Source organism: Ictalurus punctatus, unplaced genomic scaffold (assembly GCF_001660625.3).
Source record: "Ictalurus punctatus breed USDA103 unplaced genomic scaffold, Coco_2.0 Super-Scaffold_100058, whole genome shotgun sequence".
NCBI lineage: Eukaryota > Metazoa > Chordata > Actinopteri > Siluriformes > Ictaluridae > Ictalurus > Ictalurus punctatus.
In genome coordinates this window covers 58,615-84,264 of record NW_026521089.1, presented here as the reverse complement: position 1 = coordinate 84,264, position 25,650 = coordinate 58,615, and the positions used below count along the sequence as shown (strand labels likewise).

Genomic DNA, 25,650 nt, shown 5'->3' with positions numbered 1-25,650 from the left:
TGACTGTTTACGGAGATGAATAAAGGACACAAGACTATGGCCCCATACACAGTGATGGACAATTTACAGACAGAAAAGTGACTGAAACCTTTGTTTGGTGCTACAGTGCATAAATCATCTTAGTCCTAGTGGGTTTATGTTAGGAGACATTAATGGAGCATTTCTGAAAGGAATCTCCAGTCTCAAAACAGTAAAAGTCAGGGCTATAAGTAAAGCTATAAGTTTTCAGATACAGCCAAGACATCAGCACAGAGGAAATTTCTGTGGCCCTATCGGTAACATGACAAGCAGCGTTTTTGCTTTGTTTCTATATATAAAAAAAAGTTTTGTTTTTTAAAATAAAATAAATAAATAAAAATAAAATTGATATTTGACAGAGTCCATGATGCCAGGAAGTGATGGACTTTTAACAAATTGACCACACCACATCACTCTTATGCCAGTTGACTTTTGCAGATGAAGCTTTTCCATAACATTCCAGAGCGTACTTTACCACCTTAACATCACCTCTAATTAAAACTGTGAGATCATCCGCATATGCAGATAACTTGGCGGGTTGTTGACAGTTTAGAGTGTCGATTTGTAGACCTGTTAATTCTTTCCTAAGCTTATATAGCAGGAGTTAAATAATTATGCCGTAAAGTTGGCCCGACAGGGGGCAGCCCTGCCTGATACCCTTCTGAGCCTTCACAGCAGTACTTAAGCTACCGGCGACTTTTATCATAAATGTAGCTTCAGAGTATAATAGCCTTATCATTGAGATAAAATATTCACCAAAACCAAAAGCCTTTAGGGTGTTAAAAAGAAAAACATGTTAGCTTTCTCCTGATCTAATGGTAAAAACCCCATTTCAATCTTATTGTCATACGCATGGTCATACAAGTCCCTTACTAGATGCAGATTCTCTGTAATAGATCTGTCTTTTATACAGTATGATTGGTCTTTGTGTATGATTGTGTGCAGTACATCATTTGCTCTGTTTACCAAACATTTTGAAAAGATTTTGTCTCAGAACCGCGCTCTGTCCTCCCCACGCACACACTCCCAGAGAGAGAGAGAGAGAGAGAGAGAGAGAGAGAGAGAGAGAGAGAGAGAGAGAGAGAGAGAGAGATCTCAATAGAGACAGGCAGTCAGACAGAAAGAAAGTGAGAGAGAATAGAAATTGAGAGAGAATGACAGACAGAAAGTGAGAGACCGAAGATAGAGACGACAGTGAGACACACATACACAGAGTGAGACAGAGACCGATCAAGAGAGAGATGGAAAGACAATCAGACAGACAGAAAGAGAAAGAAATGGAGAGAGAGAGAGTGACTTGTTTCTCTCAGGCTCTCATAGTGACTCAGGCCTCAGCTGGTGCTGTCCTTGGTGTTGAAATCAGTCACCAGCCTGCAGTTCACTGAATCTTCATTGCAGCATAGACATGATATGGGATGTTCAACAAGCATATACTGTACATGTGTGATGGTCAGGTGTCCACAAACCTTTGGCCATAGTGTGTTCTTGGAAAAAACGGAAGCTGGGTTCTAATGTTCAGACTTGATAATTTTAATAGAGCTGTGATGTTTTAACCAGAGACGGGACTGAAAACACTCAATCCACCCTCGCACAGAAAGTGATAGGGGACAAAAAACTATAAATAAATAAAAATAAAATAAAAAAGATGCTTCCAGCAGGGTTTACTGACTGTTTGGTAAACAGCTCCCCAGTGCAATACTTTATAATAATGCAGATACAATGAGGGCCTCAGAAACCATAAACTATTACGGGAATGGTCACTTAAAGCGTTCCCGTATTATGTACACACGCATAACAATAACAGGTGGTCATGGTAACGCATCACACAACCCCATCCTTGATTATCAGCTACTATAGGAACGATAACATTAGAAAAAGTGCAATAATATACAAGGGTGAATCAAAAAAATGAAAACCTTATAAAAACACATTTGTTTTTTCTTTACAGACTTTTCTCAGCATTATAACTCTAACTCTGACTTTCCACCAGATTTCTTCCCTTTAGCACACAAACACTTTGTACTCGATCAGCCTGACTCCCCTGGAGGTGTCCATCATGGAACATCCTGCCAGACCTGAACGTCAGCACGTCTCAGAGCCACGGACGGGAGAAAAGGAAAGACGCATGACGGTGTGGAGAGAAGACGAAACGCTGAGTGACTCAGAGAGAGCCTCATCGATCCACTGATCACGTCATACCACTTATTATTATTACTGATGTGCCGAAGCTCGGTTTCCATTTTTAATCCCTTATAAGATTAGAGGTATAATCTGCTTATAATCACGTATACGATCTGATCATAATATACATCATGCATGTTATTGTTTTACACATACACTCACCCCTTCGTTGCCAGAGATCTAATTAAAGACTGAGATTGAACGCGTCTCTCCTTCTGATAGCGTAAAATTACATGTTACAGATTTGGAATTGCATTCTCGCTGTGATGTCTCTCACTCTTTACTCTGGGAAGTGAGAGAGAGAGAGAGAGAGAGAGAGAGAGAGAGAGAGAGAGAGAGAGAGTCAGAGAGAGAGAGAGAGAGAGAGAGAGAGAGAGAGAGAGAGAGAGAGAGAGAGTCAGAGAGAGAGAGAGTCAGAGAGAGAGAGAGTCAGAGAGAGAGAGAGAGAGAGAGAGAGAGAGAGAGAGAGAGAGAGAGAGAGAGAGAGTCAGAGAGATAGAGAGCAAATTTAATAATATTATTAATAATTTAAAAAACGGAGCAGATCCAATAGGGCTTCACAGCAGCAGTACTTTACCTCAAATGCTTTGTAACACACACAGTGGAAATGGTGTAGCAAAAGTCATGCAACCATTGTGGGGGGGGGAAGCGGGGAGGGGTCTCTGATACTTTGTACCTGATGCATCATCTTTTATAATTGTATACTTATTTGGCATACAGTGAATATTCACAGTTTAAGGCCATGTGGAACAATTTCCAAAATGCATTTAAATGGGGTAAATTGTGTACATTGAACCGAGAGTACTCGACATGTTTGCTAAAAGCAACACAAAGGCTTTATTCACACTGCAGGAATTTTATATTGTGTGTTTAGATTTTTTCTTTTAGACAGACTGTTCAACTGCAAATTTGTTCTGGTGAATGAAAGGCACTCAAAATCTTTCTGCAGAACTCTGTTGAAGATTCTGTACATCAGAGTTTCATCTGAACTTCAACAAAACATTTCACATGTATAGAGTTTTGTCTACGTTCATCAAGTAATCACATTTATAAGTTTATTTATTAATCACGACAGCTCTACTGTGCACGTCTATTACACAACTATCAGTGCTGTTCTGCTGGATATCGGCTCATTTCTGGAGCAGAACAAACTAAAGTTCATTAGACTTACCTCTTGATCAATGCGGGTCATCACATGTTGGATTTCGGGTATTTCACTGCCTCTCGGTGTTGTACAACTGCAGGAGCCGTGGGAGGTGTTGATCAAGCCCTTCAAACAATGCCTTCTTTAAGTCAGGTGACAAGCCTGCACAACTCAAACACAACCTGTTGAAGAGAACCAAATTTAAAATAGTTAAGAGACAAATCTCCACCATTCTGAAGGCATAAAGTACGTATTCATGTGTAAGCAAACATTTGTTTTATCTATGGAAAATAAATGAGCATTAGAACAGATTTACTTGTCTCTGACTGAACAAAGCAGGCCATATTAAACTGGGTTAAATATACAAATCCACACAGTTCACCAGTCCAATAGAATCTGTACAACACATTAGCAATACTTCTGCTCTGTTTAGACCCAGAAAATATAAAATACTTACTTTAGTATGAAATTTCTGTCGAGTGTCTACCATGGGGTCGGGATTTACGGTCTGTGAACACGTGCTGATTACACGTGCAGGAAAAGCAACCAACACGTGCAACCCTGACCGAGTGAGAACGACTCAAATGATTCAAGAAGAGGATTCTGAATCGGTTCATTTAAAGAATCATTACCAAAGCCGCTTATCTTACTTCGATGGTTTGAATGAATTAACTGAATCAGTTGAACCGACTCTTCATCGCTCAGTAAGCCAACGCTGACGAGAATTTCAGGATTATTTTAAAACATGAAACATGACATAAGCAAATGACTTTAATGTCCATGTCACATGAATTTTTAAGATTTTTATCTAAATGCAGGTAGGCTGCACGATTATGGCCAAAATGATAATCACGATTATTTTGATCAATATTGAGATCTCGATTATTGATTGATTTTAGGGACAACATATTTTTATTGCACTTTCACATTTAAATGAACAGACCACTGCTTTCACCTCCATGTTGTGCTACATTCCTGATCATTTACAAATCTTTAACAGTGTTTACAGGAGGAGAGACGCAAGACAATTTCTTTAAGGAGCACTTGTGCTCCTAATTACAAAAATTTAGGAGTACAGTTGAAGTTTAGGATTTTTTTTGTTTTTTAAACATTTTTTCTTTTCTTTTAGAGATGGTAACATTAATGTGCCACAATACAAGTAAGCATGAGAAAACTTGAGCTGGTCAATTATGACAGAATTTAGGAACATAGTGTGATCCATGACGCATTAATTTACCTTCTGATAAACTAAATCTAATATTTTCAGTTCATTTTACAGACTGTATGCACAAAACAACCGTTAACCTGTTTACCTTGTAAACAAATACAATACACCTCAATGTTCAGTGCTTGAAGTCTGCTCCTCTTAAATATATTTAAAGCTGCACTATTAGACATTTCCACTCTCATGGTGCTTATAGGATGTGATTGGGTGAGTTCATTTACCCGTCAGATGCAGAGCGCTTTAGGTTAATGGTGTTCATTACTGATGCTCCGATCAGGATTTTTACAGCTGAAACCGGTCCAGATACCAATCTTTTCTTGTTTAAGCTTTAAATCAGGAGGTCATAAACAGTTAAATGTTATCTCTCTGCTCATGGTCACTGTTAACTGAATTAAAATAATAGCAATGAGAAATACTGTTGGTTAATTGATAAATATACAGCATAAAATATTTATTTTTAAATATCTTAAACAATAAAGAGTCCTAATTAAAAGTAGACTAACACAAAAATTATCCATATTAGGAAAAAGGCTAACAGCTTTCTAAGGAAATAGCAAACCAAGATTAATGTCAAACAGGATAGCTCAACACACACACTTTTATTTCACATTATTTAAAAGGAATTTAAGTGTTATTTACCATAATTATGAACACAAGTTGTTAAGTTGACAATCATTTTAAAATTCCGTTGCTCCATTTAGATTTTCTCCAGTAGAATACAGCCTTTTAAACCAGGAAAAATTGCAAATTTTAAGTCGTATAACATTCGTAATAACTAAAAAACGGTGTAATTACCAGTCTTTCCTCCCCACAAGGGAGTTTTAGGAAACCATCGGCTTTTAAACGTCTGTAGGTTACTGTATTTGTCTGTGTTTGAGCGCCATCTGGAGGACAGATGCCATTTTGAATTGAAACTCATGCCATCTTCTAATTGTCAAAGAGGAAAATGTAGTGCCGATGTTCATCTCACTACCCAAACTGAACTGGTATTCTTCCACTGAAAATAGTACCGTGTCTTATGTTGAAAAGTTTTATTGTACTTTTATTTGACTTTTGTTTTTTAAATATCAGTCCATATAATATGAAATAATATAATTTACATTTTAAAATAAACGTGTGCGCGGGTTGATACAGCGCGAGGGAGGCTTTTTCAAACTGCGCTTTCCTCAGGAGTATACAGTCACAGTAAGGATGTTTAAGCAAAATCTGATATTTATTTTTATAGTTCTGTTTAGAATTGTGTTCTTGTTTGTAAACTAATGCTAGTTAAATCGTTTGTAATAAGTAACGAGCAAATGCCAGCCAGTTTTAGTCAGATAATTAGCCTCTAAATTATAATAATCGAATTGTTCAACAAGTTTTGTACATGAAAAAAGTATTAAAAGTGCTTTGAGTATGGAAATTCTATGAATTACATAAAGAAAAACCCTTTTGGTCGTAAACGCCTCGTTTTTTTTTGTCCCCCACCATATTATTATCCACAATTTTTTTTTGTCTTAAGACTCACAAAATTTGTATTCAATCTTCTTAATGTATTCCCAAGACGAGCTTAACTCTTCTTTATGCAAAAAAAAAAAAAAACTATTTAATCGACACGTTTTTGTTAACAAGAAAAAGCGCTAACCGTCACTGCACAAGGCAGTCAGCGCTGTGTGGTGCGTGATCATGTTTGACCTTCACAAATTGGGACAAGTTTGCATTCATTGTTGTTATTTTAGTGTATATATATATTCTTAGATAAACTTTTGTGTTCACTTATAGTTTTGTGGAAAAAAAAATTAACTGGACAATGTCCAGACGTCGATCCAGATCCAGATCCCGTGTGCAAGGACCGCCTCCGCAAGAACCACCTGCGCAGGACCCGATCAAGCAACTCCTCAATAACGCCACTGTTTTGTTAGGGTAACGTCTGAACTTATTCAGTCTTATTCTCTGTCTCTCTCTGCGTGTTCATTACGCACCTGTTTGACTGACTGTGTTTAACGTGCAGCGCAGCACAAACAGTAAGACAACTAACTCAAGCACGCTTAGCTGCGCTGAATGCTCCAGCAGATCCAGCACCTGGCCAAGATTAGAGCGGAGGGAGCCAAAGTGACTCTTGAGCAGAATGTACTACACTGAAATACTTCAAGCTGCTTTCACACCTTACCAGCCCCTGCCCCGGTCAGAGTAACTCTTCTGCACTGTAGCTTTGTAGATAGAAGTTGTTTTAGTTTGAGATGGCGTCGTAACCCTCAGGTTCGAGTTTAAAGCAGAAGAAGTGTTACAGGAACTTGTCATTAATCTCTCAATAGCTGCGTTTACATGGACAACAATAATCCACTCTTGATCCGATTAAGACCATACTCTAATTAAGAAACTACCATGTAAACAGCAATTTTTTACCTTAATCTAATTAAGGTCATAATCGAAGTAAGCAATAATCTAATTAAGACAGGTGGAGTACTCCTGTTTTAGTCGCATTATGGACGTGTAGTAGTGACATGTAAACACCATCACATTATGAACGTCGTGAGAGAGTTTTCACCACATTTTGCGACGGGACACGATCACACACGGCAGTTTTACGGCAAACAAGAGAGCTCGGCTGTATCCCAAATCACATACTTTCCTACTACAGGCCTGTAGTGGGGAAAAATATGTATCTCGGCTACTATATAGACGGTAACTACGCGATTTGGGACACAGCCCACGGCTTCAAGCAGTTGTCTATTAGCATGTACAGCATGACAAATAATTAACTGCACTTAAAGCGTTCGTTAAAATTAAAAATTAAATAAAAACACCCAAAACTGTATACGGTTCCATAACGAAGACGAACTGTATGTCGATACGTCAAATTCTGGAGGGACGTCGGATGGCGTGGCGCGGTGACGTAATGACGCGGGCTGTTAATCTAATTATGTTCTAAAACATGTAAAACGGGAACATGACAGGAGTATTCTAAAAGCGACTCATGTAAACACCTTAATCACATTATTATCTTACTCAGAGTAAGGTCAATAATTAGATTACTGCTGTCCATGTAAACGTAGTCACTGTGACCCGAAAGCTGCTTGTTGGATGTTTAATGTAAGATTAGAAAGTTCAGCTGGTTTATCTCCTATCAGGTGTGTGTAAAACAGAACCATGCTGTGTCCTTGCAGCATGTGATTTCTATTTCGTCTGTGTGTTTTCAGATGAAGGACATGGAAGACGTCACCAAGTTGTGTGAAGAGCTTGTGATATTTGTTTGTGTTTCTTGATATTGTTGTACTGAATGAATTAAAAGACTTTTACTCTGTAACACTGACTTCTTGACTGACTGTGCCGATGATGCCAAACACGCCACGCTGAACTCCTGAGCCTGAACGAACAAAAACACACACACACGCGCACACACTCCCCTCAGTATATACACTTCTGGTACACACTATTTTGTATTAACTACGTGTTGTTGGAGATTAAGTGTTTAATGTTTACAGCCTAAATTGTTGCCATGGAGACAATACCTGAAAGGGCAGAGCTTGCCGGTCAGCAGAGAGTTACATGGCACCTTGGAAGTGTTTCCAAAGTCCACAAAGAATACCTGTACACACACACACACACACACACACACACGTGTGTACACTCAACGTGCAGCTTTCCTGTAACCACTCCATTCTCAATCACGGAGGCGCTTTAGTAGGTGTACATGTGTGTGTGTGTGTACAGATGTTACCTCCACATTACTCCCTATGACATGCAGTATTTTGGCTCTGTAGTAGTTCCCAGGTTTGGTGAGAGTTTCAGAGAAAGGGGCGAGACACAAGATTTGAATAAAGTGAGACAGGAAGTGGGCAGAGCGCCGTGTATTACCGGCCACTGTCAGCCACCTCTGTTTCTCCAGACTTGCCGCGTGAGCCTGGAAACCCCAGAAATGCCCGACTTTGATGACCTACACACACACACACACACACAAATCCTGTTAGTGCACACACACACACACACACACACAGACAGACACACACACACACACATTGAAATCCTGTTAGTGCACGCACGCACGCGCACACTGCTTTTTTTTTTTTTATTTGTGCACTGAAAGTGAAAGAGGCGGAACAGACACCTCGGTGATACTGACGATAAAGACAGGGTTAGATGGAAGATTCTCCAGCTCAACGGAGCTGCTCAGAACTCCGACAGGGCTCACTGACCGATTCTGAATATCCACATTCACCCTGAGAAAGACACACACACACACACACACACACACACACACACACACACACACACAGTGAGTGAGAGAGACACAGAGAGAGAGACCTGTAACAGAACAGCACTAATGTACAGAACATCATCTAAACATCACACTGTCTAGGGGATGTGGTCACATGACTACTCTCACTTAAAATGTAACTATGACTCATCTGATGATGCTCGCTGCGGTGTGCGTGTGTGTGTGTGTGCGCGCGTGTGTGTGTGTGTGTGTGTGTGTACCGTGTATATCTGAGGTGTGAGATACACTACCCCCCTGCCCAAGTCTCCACCTCTCCAGCGGGTTAAACGTTGAGATGGAGAGGAAGTCTCTGCTGCGTGAGGAGGAGAGACAGAGAGACCTCTGGGAGAACGCCAGAACCTCTCATTGACGAGCGGTAGAACTCTACATAGGCCCTGATACACACAGACCCACAATACATATTTATAGAAAATCACAATTAAACACACACACACACACACACACACACACACACACCTGGAGCTGTCAAAGGAGATGGATTTGACTTAACCACAGTGTCTAAAGAGAGACTGGAGCTGTCTATAGTAGAGGAATGCAAATGGAGGGAGATTACACACCTGAGAGAGAGAGAGGGAGGGAGAGAGAGAGAGGGAGGGAGAGAGAGAAATATTATTAATAATAACAATAATCCCCTAGTTAAATGGAAGCTGACAATACCACTACGGTGGTCCTGGGGTCGTTTCCATAGAGTTCCTTGGAGGCGAGCTCCTCGTCCACAGTTCCCTGGAGGAAGCAGTTCGGATAAAATGCGCCTGCAATCGCCACCTGAACAACGGAAACATCACTGATACTTAATAATAATTATTATTTATTTTCTGCAGGAGTAAGTTCTTGGACTTTGTCGTCATGGTGACAATTTTAAACTCTGCATTTGCAATTTTACTTTGGATGCTTGTGCTTCTAAGGCTGCGAATTATGACTAATATTTATATTTACTGTATACTGTATATAGTGTATACCACACTTTTTTGACTTATGAGCTACTTTTAACATGACCAGTCAAAGAGATCTACCTACACTAAAAATGCAAAACATTTATTTATACACTGCGTATACTTATATATATATATATATATATACACACACACACACACACACACACTATATGTTCATGTATCTTGCATAACTGCATGAACCCTTATGGCACGATACAATTCAGTACATTTTTGGTCATTACCTTACTCTGACGACGTGCACTGAATAGAATCAGCCAGGGTTGCATAGTCCGGACAGTAGCTGCTGGTAGCCAGCCTCAAGCAGGCCTCCAAATGATGATCAGTCATTGTGGAACGGTATTTGGAATTAATGATCTTCATGAGGGAAAAGGCTGACTCACATAAATAAGTAGAGCCAAATAATGCAGTCAAGGAGGTGGCACATTTCCTCATGTTTGGGTAATTTTCCCCTGTGAGTAAGTTCCAGAACTGTCCATGAGCCCTGGACTTCGGCTGAATGTCAGTCTGTAGTTTCAAAATCTCATCCTCCACTTCAGACGAGTTCAGGTGAAACAGCACTGCAATTTTCGATGTGAGTGAATCAACCTCAACATTGTCCCTAAACGGGTAGCACATGAATGTGGCGAATGGCTCCAGTAAAGCAAAGTCTTGAAGCGTCTGTCAAACTCTGACCGACAGCTGTCAATCTGCTCCGAGTAGCGTGCAATGTTAAACTGCGCACAAGCCGCAATTCCGCTGCGTCTCCAGCTCTGACGCGAGGTTTTGGAAGTTCCCAAAAACATGGCGCTGCAGCTTTGAAAACAGAAGTTGCATTTTCCGTTTAAAGGCATTAACTGCCTTTAATTTTTGTCTTTTCCTTGCAGCTCCAAATTAAGTTGGTCAGATCGGTTAAAAATGCTCGGCTAAAAAAAGTCCAGCAGCCACTGATCATCATTGACCTGGGTGTATTCTGCATGTTTAACAGCAAAAAGAAACTGGCTTATCTCCGGACAGAGCTCTTGAAATCTCTGCAGGAATTTACCCCTACTAAGCCATCTCACGTCAGTGTGTAGCAGGAGCTGATTGGTCGCAGTGTGCCTTCTCCAGATGCGCAGCCGTCTTTGAAGTGATCTAGCACGTATAGAACAGACGACCTTTGTTGCCACATCCATGATCTCTTTCATGTCTAGCATTCTTGCACATAAGGCTTGTTGGTGTATTATGCAGTGGTAGTTACGGAAGTCAGGGAAAGCATCGTCTTCCCTGCACTTGGCAATGAATCCATTTGCGCCGCTCAACCATTGACTGATATCAATTTGCACACTGGGAGCTGGGTTTTGTCAATGAAGTCTTTAAAAGACTGAAAAATGTCCTCTCCCCACAATTTCTCTCGCTAGCCTTTAGCACTGGCACGCTTGATCGCACACGCATGGTGAGAGAAAAGACGAGATCTCAGACTGGCTGCCCTGTACGTCAACTAACATCTTTTTTTTTTTTTAATGGCGATCTACCCGCACTTCCTTTGCGATCGACCAGTCGATCACGATCGACATATTGGGCACCGCTGCTGTATATATTTTGACCTGAAGAAAAAAGCCTCTTTATACACATATGCTGTTAAACTACACCTGCTCTACTCGTGTGTGTGTGTGCGTGTGTGTTACATGCACTATGAATTTCTGTGTGCGCACACTGGTGTAGTCAGAGGGAGAGGAAGTTTCGCTGATGTGCATGTTGAATTGTGACACTCGATTCTTCAGATCCTCAAACTACTCAGCCACCTCTAACACACACAAACCAGAAATGACAGATAGGGATCTGTGTCAAGAAGTGTGTGTATAGATGTGTGCGAGTGAGTGAGTGTCATAACCTCTTGTATCCGTTTGATCTGAATGCAGTTCTCTTTGCCCCACTCCAGCTCATCCTAAAAACACACACACGTCAGTATGACTTTATTTATTTCTATAATCCAACACGTTATAATTCAACATAACTGTCACGATCTCCTGCCTCCCATACGCTGTATACCGGTTTAATCTATTTCCTTATTTGGTCAGAGCTTCCTGTTCTTATTACGATGTCCTCTCTCTGACTGGTTCCTATTTCTTAAATTGTGCACTCTATCTGTACACTACACACTTGACCATCTAACACCTGGATATTTGAAGAGCATACAAACACACACACACAACCTGCGTGAAGTTGGCCCCCCCACCAACACAAAACATCGGCAGAATAGTTTGTGCTGGTTTGTGCCGTAAAAATTTTCGTTTGTGCTGCTTCAGTTCTGGAGATATTAAAAGAATATTTATAGGTCATTCTGGGGTCACTCAAACCCCCCACATGCTCCAGATTCACCCCAAATGGTCTCAATAATAATAATAATAATAATAATAATAATAATAATAATTCAAAAGAAGAGGACTATAGCGCCTAAACCTAAAAAAAAATAATGTGTCTAAACGTTTGACCGGTAGTGTATGTTTCCAATGCAAGTGCTATAGCATAGGTGTGCTGGGTTATATCTTACATAGGTCTATTAAGTTATACACGTGTCTATATGCAGTGGTTGTCAGTAAGTATACAAGAATAAGTATATAGTTATGTATCTCTTTATTTTCCTTTATTTACGTAGTATTGTTTTGGTATTATTATTATTTTTTTCCATTTTATTTGATTTTTTCCTGCCAATCGACTGCCCACACTCCAGTCCAGTAGGTGGCGGTAATGCCGCTTTAGCATTAAAACAAAAACGAAGAGAATTATAGCGCCTTAACCCACACTGCGCATGCGCGAAGCCGGATGACTCGGCCATTAAACTAGTAAAAGAGCACTAATTAGCCAGTGAAGCTAAATGTCGTTCAGCCACGTCCACTTATAAAAGTAAATCATGCAATATTCTCAGACTGGGCAGTTATTGACAGAGTGAATTCATCGTTTTAAATAGAATCAAAAATAACATCGACCTATTTGCTAATCTCATTTCGATTAGCTTGCTCATTAATTACACTGCGCATGCGTGGACTGGACTGCCTCCTCAAAAGCTGGCACCGCTAGCATATTTGTACAATATTAACATTAATATTGAACCAGAGGAGTGAATAAAAAAAGTTATAAAATATTATTTCTCACTTCTCCTCTTGTTCTTCTCCGTGCGGATGTGAGTTATCTTTGGTCGGTTCCTCGGTGATTCGGTCATTAGTGAACCGAGCTCCGACAGTGAACCACTACGCCGTCACCGCCTGCTTCATACTGATGCACCTGAAACACAGGTGTTAACACCGTTAACTACACACATACACACGATACAGCACAGAACACAACGGGTTCGGTTACACAGAACCGAATAAACTCATTTTAGTTTGGGTCCAAACGGGCCAGAACTAACACTAACACCGCTTTCTGCTCCTCAGTTCGACTTCTCGCGGTGACGTCACCAACGTAACGGACGTTGACGTAAATTTGAATCTGTGAGGAGAAAATAAAATAAACCCAAATATTATTTCATAAAAAGCTTCATTATTCTCTTCTTAAACACGATAGAGGATAAGATATAGAAATACATAGAAAAAAAACAGCTTTATCATTATTTTAAATCAAATCCACTTTAAAAGTGCTCCTTTCTAATGACATTTTAATTAAAAATATACTTAATCTTACTCTTGTTTAATTAATATTTAATTCATCGATGATTGTAGTCGTGTTGAGGTTTCACGTTCTTTGTGCTTTATCATCATAAATATACACTTTGTTTAAACTTTTGAGTTTGGACACAAAATGTAAACATTCCTCATGAATCCAGAACATTCATTTATTATTTAGAAAGTAATAATTAAACAGCTGAATAAAATGATCAGATTAATCACTTGCAACATTTAGGATATGAATTTCTTGTGTTAAGTGAGGTTTTTAATTGTACACAGATATAAATAGATTTTATTTGTAGTTTTGGTTGTCCAAGATCAATAAAAACTCTTCAAATAATCTATCAACACCATCAATACATCTCATCAATAAATTAAAAATCTACATTTATTCAGTTGATCTATTGACTGGTTTATTGAAAGTTTTACAGCTTCCGCAGGTAAAGAAGCTGTGGCTTTAATCTGATTCTGATTTCTAATGATAATTAAATGACAAAATACAGAATTAAAGAATCTTTATTTAAATTAAAAATCATGAATAATTTAAAAATATGGACTACATGTCATTTCTACAAGTGTTCATACAGACAGAAAGACCAGAGATGAAACGGATTTAACAGATACAGGACAATTAGGACAAGGAAAGTGAGAGAACTAGAATGATCATTTATTTATTTATTTTTTTTTTTAAATTACAACTGTGTTCAAGATCACAGCAAAAAGACAGTAGAGGAAACAAGGGGGGGGGGGGGGGGGGGACAACCCCACACAAAAAAAACCATTGAATCCTAAATGTATGAAAAATAAACATTATGTACATTTTATGTCTAATTACAGTGAACCTGACAGAGAGTGAAGCTGACAGAGGCGAAGTGTTCACGCTACAGCAAATTTCACCGGTTGACACTAAACTCAACTCGCTCACTTAGGAGGTGCATTTCTCTGTCCCGGGATATTCCTAGCACTGTGTGTGAAAGCACCTGAGATGTCCAGCATGGAGACGTGTGTATGTTGATGTGTACACAGTACCAATGGTCAGGATGTACTCATGTCCGAGTTTCTCGTTCTCCTGAAACACACAGGAATTGTAAAGCAAAACATTGGAATATATATCTTAATCACATCTCATAGTCCTTTTATAGAGTCTGAATCAGTTTGACTGATTCATTTTGGAGTTGATTCAGAGTCGAATCACTTTCTAGTGAGAATCAAATACTCATCTCAGTCTAGTTCGTTTGGAAGTGTGCGACTCTCACTAGAAAATTATTCGACTCCAAATCATCTTGAAACAAATCAAACCGATTCAGACTGGACAAATGACTAATAGAAGAGAAAGAGCAACAGGAAGGAGGACAGCCTTCCTGCTGAAAGCAAACCGGATCAGAACCTTACATTAGATTGTTTTCTATATTTTTATTTTAAATCAGTTCTGTTTCTCTTCTTTCTGCACTCAACTGAGGAAACACAGCAATGATAAATAAATAAATTTATCTGTCCAGATTCCTCCTCTTCGTCCCCCAGAATGACGTGTGGGTGACTGATTTAAAAAAAAAAAAAAAAAAAAAAAAAAAAAAAAGGCTGGGCAAACTGACCACCTCGAGTTAAAAGTGAGCATCCAAGGAAATTTAATGTGTTAACTGCACTACATTCTGCAGTCACACAGCACCAGAAAGAAAATGTACATCTACTAGAACACACAAAACAGGCTTTTGAGTATTAGTTACCCTGTCTTACTGTACAAAGCACCTGAAAATAATCAAGCAAGTTCATTTATCATTCCACTTCCACTGTTCGGTCTTTTGACCAGTCTAAAAATAAAAAGACTAAAAAGAAACTGAGACTTAGCAAGAAGAACTAAAGATCTGTGGATGATGAAGTCTCAGTTCCACCGCAGCTTCAACAGCCCTGGATCTTCTCCTTTAAAGCTTGGAGAAGGGCATGTCTTTCGGACTCTTCTTTTCCAGGGCTGTCTGCGCTGACTTCATAAGATCCTGTGTCTGCAACATGTTCATGTTCCAAGTAGCCTGGAGACACAGGAGAAATCTCAGATTTCGACCGCTCTACTTTGTGTTTGTGGCCATACTGTGTGTGCATGGGTCTACCTTGAGACTAAAAATGCTATTCATGTCTTAAGCAAGTTCTTACCATGTAGTCTAGGCTCTCAGTCACACTGTTATCTCAGGAGTAGAGGAGGTTGATTTTGGTTCCCTGGACAGCAACGGGACTCCGGCCTACAATCTCAACTGCTATTTCCAGAGCCCCAGCAATCATTGACCATCAGGGAACACACAACTGCAGAGATGAACAGAACACACACTTGCCTTCATTTATATCAAATAATTAAGCTGGGGGGGGGGGGGATGGGGTACAACCCAACGTCACATTCTTCTGTTATCGTTCCATATCTTCCATGTGTCAGTCCAGAATTTCACCATTTTGTGATCACAGAAATTTACGCAAAATCAAGAAACTCCACAATATTCAGAGGAGCTTCCACTTTTTCAAAGTTACAGCAGATTTGGGCCAAAACATGTCATGACACGTCATCACCACAACAGGCCTTCAGCACAGGTTACTCTACTTCCTGAACAAGTGCGGACCTGGATACAAGTTACGTTCACATTCATGGGACAATTCACAGTTCCAGTGTAACCGAACTCTGACCACCTTCTACAGGTAGTCTCGGGTTCGGTACCGCAGTGCACTTCCCAGTCCACATTACGACGGTCACCTTACCAACTTTTCATGCAAACTGCTCTGTTTTGGACTAAACTTCCAGTGGGAAAGCCCACTAGAACAGCTACACTGCAGAATTTTTGTCTAAAAATGAACAAATTTCAGGTTTTGGAGTTCTTCTTTGATAAATGACAAGATAGTAATATCATAAAATAGTCCACTTTGTATTAAAACCAGACATCTGGTGCTCACTGTGGTTTATTTAATCTTCAACAAACTGCAAATGTAATTGTTCAGAGTGTGCCCCCTTGTGGTCAACTCTTTCATAGGGGCTTGTACAAGTCAGAACAATCAGCCCATTCTTATCTTCTCATCACTTACTATCTCTATACGTGATCATATGGACAAAAATAACTTGTTTACAGATCTTGGTGTAAACATGTAAGCCAGCAATGTATGGCAAGTTAATGTTCCTCATACCTTCACCTGAAACCAGGCATCCTGTGTGCACAGACGAATATCACAGACTGTGATTAGATCCACTCCTGCGAAAGAAGAAATCACATCCACAAAAAAAGAAGAAAAAAAAATACCACTCACCTGTTAGTAATTCAGTCTCCTGCAACTAAAAGCCCCAGTAAAAGATAACTCTCTGATGGTTAAAGCTTTGCAGGAAAAGTGACACCACAACTCTGGAAAGTTCCATCCATATTGTTTGCCGAGTGTATGAGATGATGGTACTTAACACTCCCAACAGACCTGCTTCCACACAAACGCCATGCACTGCCACCACCAGGGGCTTTGGACACTGTAGACACAAACACAAAGTTCAGTTTATATACACCACAATGTATTACTCTAATAGGTTATTGATTGTGCAAATACTACATGCATGTAGAACCCCTACATGCTTTGCGTTTAATTTATGTAACGAATAAACGCAGTTAAACGAGCTTCATTTTGGTAAAATGTTAATATAATGATGTGTTCGACCTTATATACAGCCACAATACCAACTGTAAGTGTTGACTTCACAAAATACAGGTTTTTATTTCCTGAAAAGTAACAGTGTCATATGAGGTTTTCACTTGAGAGTGACCTGTACAGTGTCCTCCACTAATATTGGCACCCTTGGTAAATATGAGCAAAGAAGAAAACCTTTGTTCAAAAAAAAAATATTCACAAAAATACTCTGCTCCCATGGATAAACAATTGCAAACACCACAAGTTTATAAAAAAAATATGTTATAGGTGTACAATTATTGGCACCCCTATGAATCCATGAGAAATGTATTTGAAGTATATTCCTCTTCATATTTTACTTTTTTGTACACTTGGGTAACTAGGAACAGGACATTGTTCAACCATGACTTCCTGTTTCACAGGGATAGGTAACGCATAAGCCAAATTCTCTTATTCAGAACAATAAGTGAGGCCAAGATATATTCAGTGGTGCTTGAAGGTTTATGAAACCTTCAGAATTTTTTATATTTATATTATATATATATAAAAATAAAAATGAATGAATAAAGATGACCCAAAACATCAGATTTTTACACAAGTCCTAAAAGTAGACCAAGAGATCCCAGTTAAACAAACAAGACAAAATGATATTTGGCCACAGACAGATTGTGCACAAACGGGAGGAAATTCAAGACCATCATTACCCTCCCCAGAACATATCAACCAACAAAGATCACTCCAAGAGCAAGACAAGTAGTAGTCTGTAACCTTAGCATTTATTAGTCATGGTCAGAGTGTTTGAACTAAAATATCCCTCTCTCTCTGCCAGTATCAGCCAGAGGAGGATGCCCTCCAGGTGTTTAATTTTTCTTCAATTCTCTCTTTTTTTAAATAAAAATCACACCATGGTACTGAGCATTGTGTACTTTTGGTGGTATCGGTACCGACGACTAGGATTTTTTGTATCGTGACATCCCGAATATGTAAGGAAATAGGATCAATTCTGCATACAGGGAAGCTTTGTTTTATGGAGGACTCGCGTAGTGGTTCCACATCCGCGGCGTGCGGCTCTTCTAAGACATCTACACGAAACCCATCCGGGAATTACCAGGATGAAAGGCCTGGTGCGTAGCTATATGTGGTTGCCACACTTGGATGCAGAGGTGGAAGCATTGGTCAAATCGTGTGCAGCCTCTCAGGAAAACAGAAACGCTCCGGAAAACGCGCCGCTGCATGCGTGAGAGTTACCAGAGCAGCCATGGAGAAGGATTCACATTGATTACGGTGCACCGTGGATGGGTAGAATGTTCTTGATCGTGGTAGATGCATTCTCAAAATGGATAGAGGCTTATCTGTTAATCAAGTCTACATCCACAGTTACCATTCAGTGCTTAAGACAAATGTTTAGCCAACACAGGATACCAGAAGTAGTGATGTCAGACCATAGCAGTTTTTTTGTTTGTTTTTTTAACCAGTGCTGAATTCCAAGAGTTTATGGAAAGAAACGGAATTAAACAAGCAAAGCACCCTACCATGCATCTTCCAGTGGTCTGGCTGAAAGGGCCGTTCAAACATTTGAAAACCCTGAGGAAAGAGTGCTGGAGAGTCCATTGAAAAAGCTAGCCAGAGTGCTGTTCAGTTACCGAACGACGCCACAGTCGACCACTGGCAAATCAGCCGCTAAACTGCTGTGTGGAAGGAAACTGGTCTACACAGGGTCTCATTGAGACACAAATAATTGAGACAAAAATGGTACCATGACCAACATGGAAAGGAAAGATATCTTGTGGTGGGTGACCCAGTGTATACTAGGAACTTCAGCTCTGGACCTACTTTTTTCCAGGAACAGTTCAGAAAAAGACTAGTCCTGTATGGTGCACAGAAGCATTGCGAAGTGGGCAAGTAGTGCACTGACATATTGATCAGGTGAGAGACAGGTACAATGCATCAATAGCACCAGAGTTGTAAGACACTTCACGGCCAGATGTTGACATTCCAGTGCCTTCTACAAATGACTCAGGTTCTTCATTCTCTGAGGAAAGTCAAACAAAAACTGGGAGGAACTTCTGAAGTGGCTGTGTCAGAAACTTTCCTTGGGATGGAAAAACCTGAGTTGAGAAGGTCTACATGTACTAAATCTCCAAGCTATCTGAAAGATTATAATTAGTGTAGTGGTGAGTTTCACAACCACAGAACAAGAATGAACCCAGGAACTGAACTGAATCTCAAGAGAAAGTGGGGCATGCAATAAGACAATGGCCCAAAACAAAGAATGGTTAAAGAACAATAAAGTTATTGGTCTGGAATGGCCAAAACTGATGTCCAAGCCCATGTGCAGGACTAATCAACAGTTACTGGAAATGATTAGTTGCAGTTATTGCTGCACAAGGGGGTCAGACCAGATACTGAAGGCAAAAGGTTCACATACTTTTGCCACTCCCAGATATGTAATATTGGATAATTTTCTGCAATAAAAAAAAATGACCAAGTATAATATTGGTCACATTTGTTTAAATGAGTTCTTTGTGTAGTTTTAGGACTTGTCTGAAAATCTTGTCTATTTATGTAGAAATATAGAAAACTCTAAAGGGTTCAAACTTTCAAGCACCACTGTAGCTGTGAAGTGCAGCAAAAGGTTGTTGAGCTTCACAAAATGGGAAGTGTCTATAAGAAAATAGCACAAGCATCGAAAATGCTCATTTCCACCATCAGGGCAATAATTAAGAAGTTCCAGTCAACTGGAAATGTTATGAATCAACCTGGAATTGGACGCGTGTCTATATCGTCTCAACACACTGAAGAGGACGGTTCGAGTGGACAAAACATCTCCAAGGATCACAGCTGGAGAATTACAGGAGTTAGTTGCGTCTTGGGGTCAGAACATCTCCAACACTACAATCTGAAGTCACCGACATCACCACAAGTTGTTGGAAGGGTTTCAAGAAAAAAGCCTCTACTCTCATCCAAAAACACACTCGGGTGTCTTCAGTTTGCCGACACTACTGGAACTTCAAATGGGATCGGGTTCTATGGTTAGATGAAACCAAAATAGAGCTTTTTGGTAATAAACACCTGAGGTGGTTTTGAAGCACACAGAGAGGTAGCCATATGGAAAAGTACCTCATGCCCATGGTTAAATATGATGGTGGATCTTTAATGTTTTGGGAATGTTTTTCTGCCATAGGACCTGGACATTTTGCTAGGAATCATCATGGACTCTACCAAATATCAACAGATATTAAATAAAAACCTGACTGCCTCTGCCAGAAAGATTAAAATGTGCCGTGGTTGGATCTTCCAGCGGGACAGTGATCCAAAACATACATCAAAATCAACACAAAAACGGTTTACTGACCACAAAATCATCAAGTCATTTAACACTAATGAGCAGTATTAAAAATATTAACATGGATATCTGAGTCTGATAATAAAATTAACTTCTACTTGCAGTCAAATTTTGTAGTGTTTAGGACATTTAACACCCTTCCGTCCAAAAGAAACCAAAAGGGGGTACAAACTTTTACACTCCACAGTATTTGGTTGAAATTGCGCTTATAGAACAACTGAACAGCAACGTTTCCATACAGGTTTTAGTGAAATGTTTAACAATAGCAACTTGACTTGAAATGGATGTTGTTTCATTAGCGTGGCCTGTGCCCAAATCCTGCACGACTGCGTATCTAGGTACACTACACACGGTCTGAACGAATGGAGTCTCTACCGCACCTAGTGAACTAGAGATAGAGAATCCATACAAGGTGATTTGGGACGGAGCCAGTGCACAGAAACCGTTTCCCTGCGAGAGGCGCAGGTGGAGCTGGAGCTGTGTGACTGATTTGTGCACCTGTGACTACAGAACTATCTCAAGTCTCCACACAGAGAGCTGTTCAAGAGAAAAACACTCCTAAAGAACAAATCACTGCGCCAGCGAGACATCAACCCTTTAACTAGACGTTCATCCCAATTCCACACAAATACCGCGGAACTATTTAGGGCTGAGAGACAGTTCAAAAAGCACTGAAAATAAAGTCACTTGGTAAACAGTTGCTCTCTGCGTCACCCAGACAGCGAGGCGGATAAACTACAAGTTCCCGAGAAGCGTCAGATTTACTAAACTAACTAGTTCACCGTTTATCCGGCGCTAAATAAACTCCCACCGAGTTAACTCAGGTTAGTACTTTATACTAAAACAGCCGCAGAGCTAACAGCTTAGCGAATAAATAAGACCAAACGCGTTCACCTACCCACCTACAGTTGGGTGTGAAGTCTACAAGCTGTTCAGTGCTGCGTTTTCTCTCCACTTCTGTAGTTCTCCGTCATTAAATGTGGTTCAGTGACGGCTTCCATTACACCAATCACCAGCCCTCAGTGAGTAACCCGCTCGCCATGTACAACCTGCTACCTTTAACAGACAGACGCGATTAGCCACGCCCACGGACACCAGGGCGGATAATATGATTGGTTTGAACGTGCGTGGTGGGTGGAGCCACGAGAGAGCCCGTTTCCAATTAATAATAACAAGCTGTAACTTTTAGGCTAAAAAGTTGAATTTTGGTCTTATCAGGTATCATAACACATTATTTCACATGGTTTGGGGAGATTGGATTTATTTTTATGTACTTGTTGGTTCTAAAAGGCTTCCGTCTTGCCACCCTACCCCAAAGCCCAGAGATATGAAGAATTTGGGAGATTGTTGTCACATGTAGGGAGAAACCAGTACAATTCACTTTGTGCAGATAAAGTAAAAATGACCACTAAAAGGTAACATTATCATTTATTTCATGCCATAACAGCGTAATACAAAAATGATGATGATGATGATAATAATAATAATAATAATAATAATAATAATAATAATAATAATACATTATATCCCTTCAATTTATATCTTTCCACTTACTGTATTTTAAGACATTCCCAATGTACCTGAACCATGCTGTCTAGAATTATTGAGCTATGTTTAGGAATTTGGGACTGCTTGAAAATGATTAGATTATAAACATCTGTACATGATTTGAATTAACTTTATGCTTCTTTTGTTACAGCAGTACATCTTATTCATACATTATATACATGAATATTATTTGTCATGACAAATTTACACCAATCAGCCACAACATTAAAACCACTGAGAGGTGATGTGAATGACAGTGATTATCTCATTACAACGGCACCTGTCAAGGGGTGGGATACACAGTATTAGGCAGCAAGTGAACAGTCAGATCTTGAACTTCATGTTTTGAAAGCAGGATAAATGGCTAAGGATCTGAGAGACTCTGACAAGAGCCAAATTGTGATGGTTAGCCGACTGGGACAGAGTTTCTCCAAAACAGCAGGTCTTGTGGGGTGTTCCTGGTATGCAGTGGTTAGTATCTACCAAAAGAGTTCAAGGTGTCGACTTGATCTCCAAATTCCTCAGATCTCAATCCGATTGAGCATCTGTGGGACATCAGATACCTGGGGACCCCACCTCACAACTTACAGGACTTAAAGGATCTGCTCCTAAAGTCTTGGTGCCAGATACCACAGCACACCTTCAGAGGTCTTGTGGAGTCCATGCCTCGACAGGTCAGAGCTGTTTTGGCAGTAAAAGGGGGACCTACACAATGCTAGGCAGGTGGTTTTAATGTTGTGGCTGATCAGTGTATATCACTCTTCCTCTCTCAGCTTGTACTGTATTTTAAAACTGTGTTTTAAGACTTTCCCCAATGTACCTGAACCATGCTATCTAAAATGATCAAACCATATTTGGGAATTTTGGACAGCTTGAAATTTATTCAATTATAAATATCATCTGTGTATGATTTTAACTAACTTTACAGAAGTACATCTTATACATATATGCATGATACATGTGTGGTATATATTTGTCATGACACATTATATACAAATTGTCATGACCTCATTAAAAAAAAATAAAAAATCAAAAGCATGTAATTTTTCCTAGCTTAAGATTTTTGGGGTCAACTTCCTACTTGCTTTTGACTACACTCACATAATGTGGCTTCAATTCCTGTTGAAAATGTCATAATTACGAGGTGAATGCACATGAAAGTATAACCAGAACTCATATTTTTCTATGAGCTCCGACTTTATGAACTGAGAGTATGTTAAAAAAAAAAAAGCCCAAATTAAATCTCATTAGATTCAAGCAAGAATCTGTTTCATAAAGTCTTATTGTTTTCTTAAAAACCTTATTTTTTGGTTAATGGTGATGGACAGTGTGCACTGATTCGGTTTCTATTTTATAGCCACTCTAGCGTTTCACTTACAGTGTGTCATGGAATGACTGAAGGACAATATGCATACCTCTAAATTTTAAACTTTTCAAACGGGAACAACCCAGCCCCACCTGCCCCTATCATCCTGTGTGACTCCCCAGTCGATACTGTGCACTCCTTCTGCTTCCTGGGAACTATCATCACCCAGGACCTCAAGTGGGAGCTGAACATCAGGTCTCTCATTAAAAAAATCAGAGTGTACTTCCTGTGGCAACTGAAGAAGTTCAACCTACCAAAGACAATTTTGGTGCACTTCTATACCTCCATCATGAGTATGGTGAGTCCATACTCACCTCCTCCATCACCATCTAGTACACTGCTGCCACTGAAAAAGGACAAGGACAGACTGCAGCATGTCATTCGCTCTGCTGAGAAGGTGATTGGCTGCAATCTGCCACCCCTTCATTACCTGTACACTTGCAGGACCCTGAAGTGGGCAGTCATGATTATGGCTGACCCCTCTCACGCTGGACACAAACTTTTCCAGGCACTCCCCTCTGGGAGGAGGCTGCGGTCCATCAAGTCCAAAAACCTCACGCCACAAAAACAGTTTCTTCCCATCGACAACTGGCCTCATTAACAACACTGAAGACCCACCATGGTCACTTATCCGCCTCCATGAACATTTACACATCACATTAACGAACAACCCCACATTGTTGTTTCATATGCGTTACATTAACGCACAACTCAGACTGCTGTGTTCAACACATACTGTACTAATGTACAGTTAATGTCTTTATTTTTATTTTCCTAAACCTTCCAAAACATAACTTCCTAACTCTTTCTTATTAATATTATATTATTTCTTGTATGTACTGTTATTGTTAAGCACCAGTACACCAAGACAAATTCCTTGTACATGTAAACCCACCGTACTTGACAATAAATCTGATTCTGATTCCCAACAAACATCACTGCGAAAGACCGTTCAAAACTATGTCATGCACTTGAAAATTTCACCAATTCAAGTAGGTTTCCACAAAAAAGTATAATAAACTCCACAGGTTGCATCGCACATTTTGAGATCACGCATTTATGGCTGCAAAAATCAGAAAAAAACTGGAAATCCTGTAAGGACTGATATTGAATCTTTCTACTTTTGCATTTCGTGGAATTTCAGAGTAATGAGGTCTGAAGCTGACATCCAAAATGTGTTTTAAAACATGTTCTGTAATGTGTTCTCCACAGTAAACACCTTACTCAACATTCTTTCCCACGAGTACAGGCAGGCACGTATCCATCATGGAGCTTCCGGGAAGTGTGATGATCATTCCCCAGGATACCATGACTGGTGTAGTTAAAGGCAGCAGAGTGCAGCAGCACCATGTCATTGAAAGCTGGAAAAGCCTTTACCTCTACAAACAGTTCGTCACTCAGTGTGAGAAAGAGGTGGCTGCATCGACAAAGTGCACCGAGGCTGGGGTGCTAGTCAGGCATGGAGTTATGGAAACATGCTAACTTTATACCTTAACAGCAGCGCACCCCTCACTCACGTACTCCAGTTTTAATCGAAGGTTCACATTTCAAATTCCTGTTGGAATCTTTCTGACCATGTACAGTTTGTATAAAATTTAGTTCCACTTATTCCTACTGATTATTGTGAAATGTTTAACAGAGGTACAGTATATTTTGAGATGTTTACATAACCTTTGAAAAGAAATTGTTGGTTTTAACTTTGCTTTCTGTTTCTGTTGTAGATTTTTAGCTTATTTATTAAATGATCTGGCGGACAGAAAATGGGAGTGAGAAACATTTGGTAGGTTTAGTGTTGAGCCATAAGTTTAAAAAAATTAATTTTGCAGTGGCACGAAGCTCAGTAGAATTTTCTGGCATGACCATCCAAGCTGTTTTTTAATTTTATTAATTACATTATTTTTGCAGACCCAGCAGATACAGTCAGGTTCATAAATATTTGGGCATTGGCAAAGTTATTGTTTTTAAAAATATATATTTTTACCACAGTATATTGTGAAGGGATTTACAGGAAGAGATGCATGAAACACCTCACACCTATGGTTAAATGATGGGTTGGTGGTTAAATGATGGACTGATGGATTTTATGTGTATTAAATGGTGTTTTTATGAAACATCATAATAAGCAGGGAAATGAGGTAGACTGGGAAATATAGAAGTTGCCTACTAATTTGTGGAGGCGGGGTTTGGTTGAACACCCGTTTGTGAATGGAGGGCGGAGCCAGGGAAAAGTGAGTGGTAAGGATCTACACCTGTGCAGGATTTTGTAACAGGTGTTCTATGTTTCAATGAGCAGGATAAAAGGGGGAGAGAGAGGACAGACACAGGACAGCAACAGGACAGCAACAG

The 25,650-nt window shown here is 39.8% G+C and overlaps 1 protein-coding gene and 1 long non-coding RNA gene across 29 annotated transcripts in view; both read right to left on the bottom strand.

Moving 5' to 3' along the window:
• LOC108271691 (E3 ubiquitin-protein ligase UBR2) overlaps nucleotides 1-13,020 on the bottom strand; it is a 28,922-nt gene extending 15,902 nt beyond the window's left edge. For 3 of the 21 annotated variants that reach the window (XR_008394863.1, XR_008394864.1, XM_053678990.1), the window contains exons 1-11: nucleotides 12,894-13,020; nucleotides 11,632-11,685; nucleotides 9,283-9,591; nucleotides 9,027-9,200; nucleotides 8,656-8,767; nucleotides 8,269-8,484; nucleotides 8,060-8,136; nucleotides 7,862-7,914; nucleotides 4,790-4,894; nucleotides 3,371-3,525; nucleotides 2,362-2,484 (exon numbers count right to left, since the gene is read on the bottom strand). Coding sequence is in view for 1 of the 21 variants with exons in the window: in XM_053678998.1 (XP_053534973.1) it covers nucleotides 3,371-3,391 (21 nt within the window). In the remaining 20 variants the exon portion in view is untranslated. Of the gene's footprint in view, nucleotides 1-2,361; nucleotides 2,485-3,370; nucleotides 3,526-4,789; nucleotides 4,895-5,207; nucleotides 5,292-7,847; nucleotides 7,915-8,059; nucleotides 8,137-8,268; nucleotides 8,485-8,655; nucleotides 8,768-9,026; nucleotides 9,201-9,282; nucleotides 9,592-10,003; nucleotides 11,545-11,631; nucleotides 11,686-12,893 lie in introns of all 21 variants that reach the window. The other 18 variants (XM_053678996.1, XM_053678998.1, XM_053679003.1 and 15 more) reach the window with 16 other exon arrangements.
• A 94-nt stretch (nucleotides 13,021-13,114) lies between these two features.
• LOC108261285 (uncharacterized) lies at nucleotides 13,115-21,477 on the bottom strand. Of its 8 annotated transcripts, none has more exons than XR_006981970.2 (5): nucleotides 21,293-21,477; nucleotides 16,682-16,889; nucleotides 15,551-15,697; nucleotides 14,318-15,429; nucleotides 13,115-13,229 (listed from the first exon to the last, which is right to left on the bottom strand). It is a non-coding gene; the product is annotated as an uncharacterized LOC108261285 (long non-coding RNA). The 8 variants fall into 8 exon arrangements; XR_006981969.2 differs by having other exon boundaries at nucleotides 14,323-15,429; XR_006981968.2 differs by having other exon boundaries at nucleotides 14,331-15,429.
• Nucleotides 21,478-25,650: the final 4,173 nt, after the last annotated feature.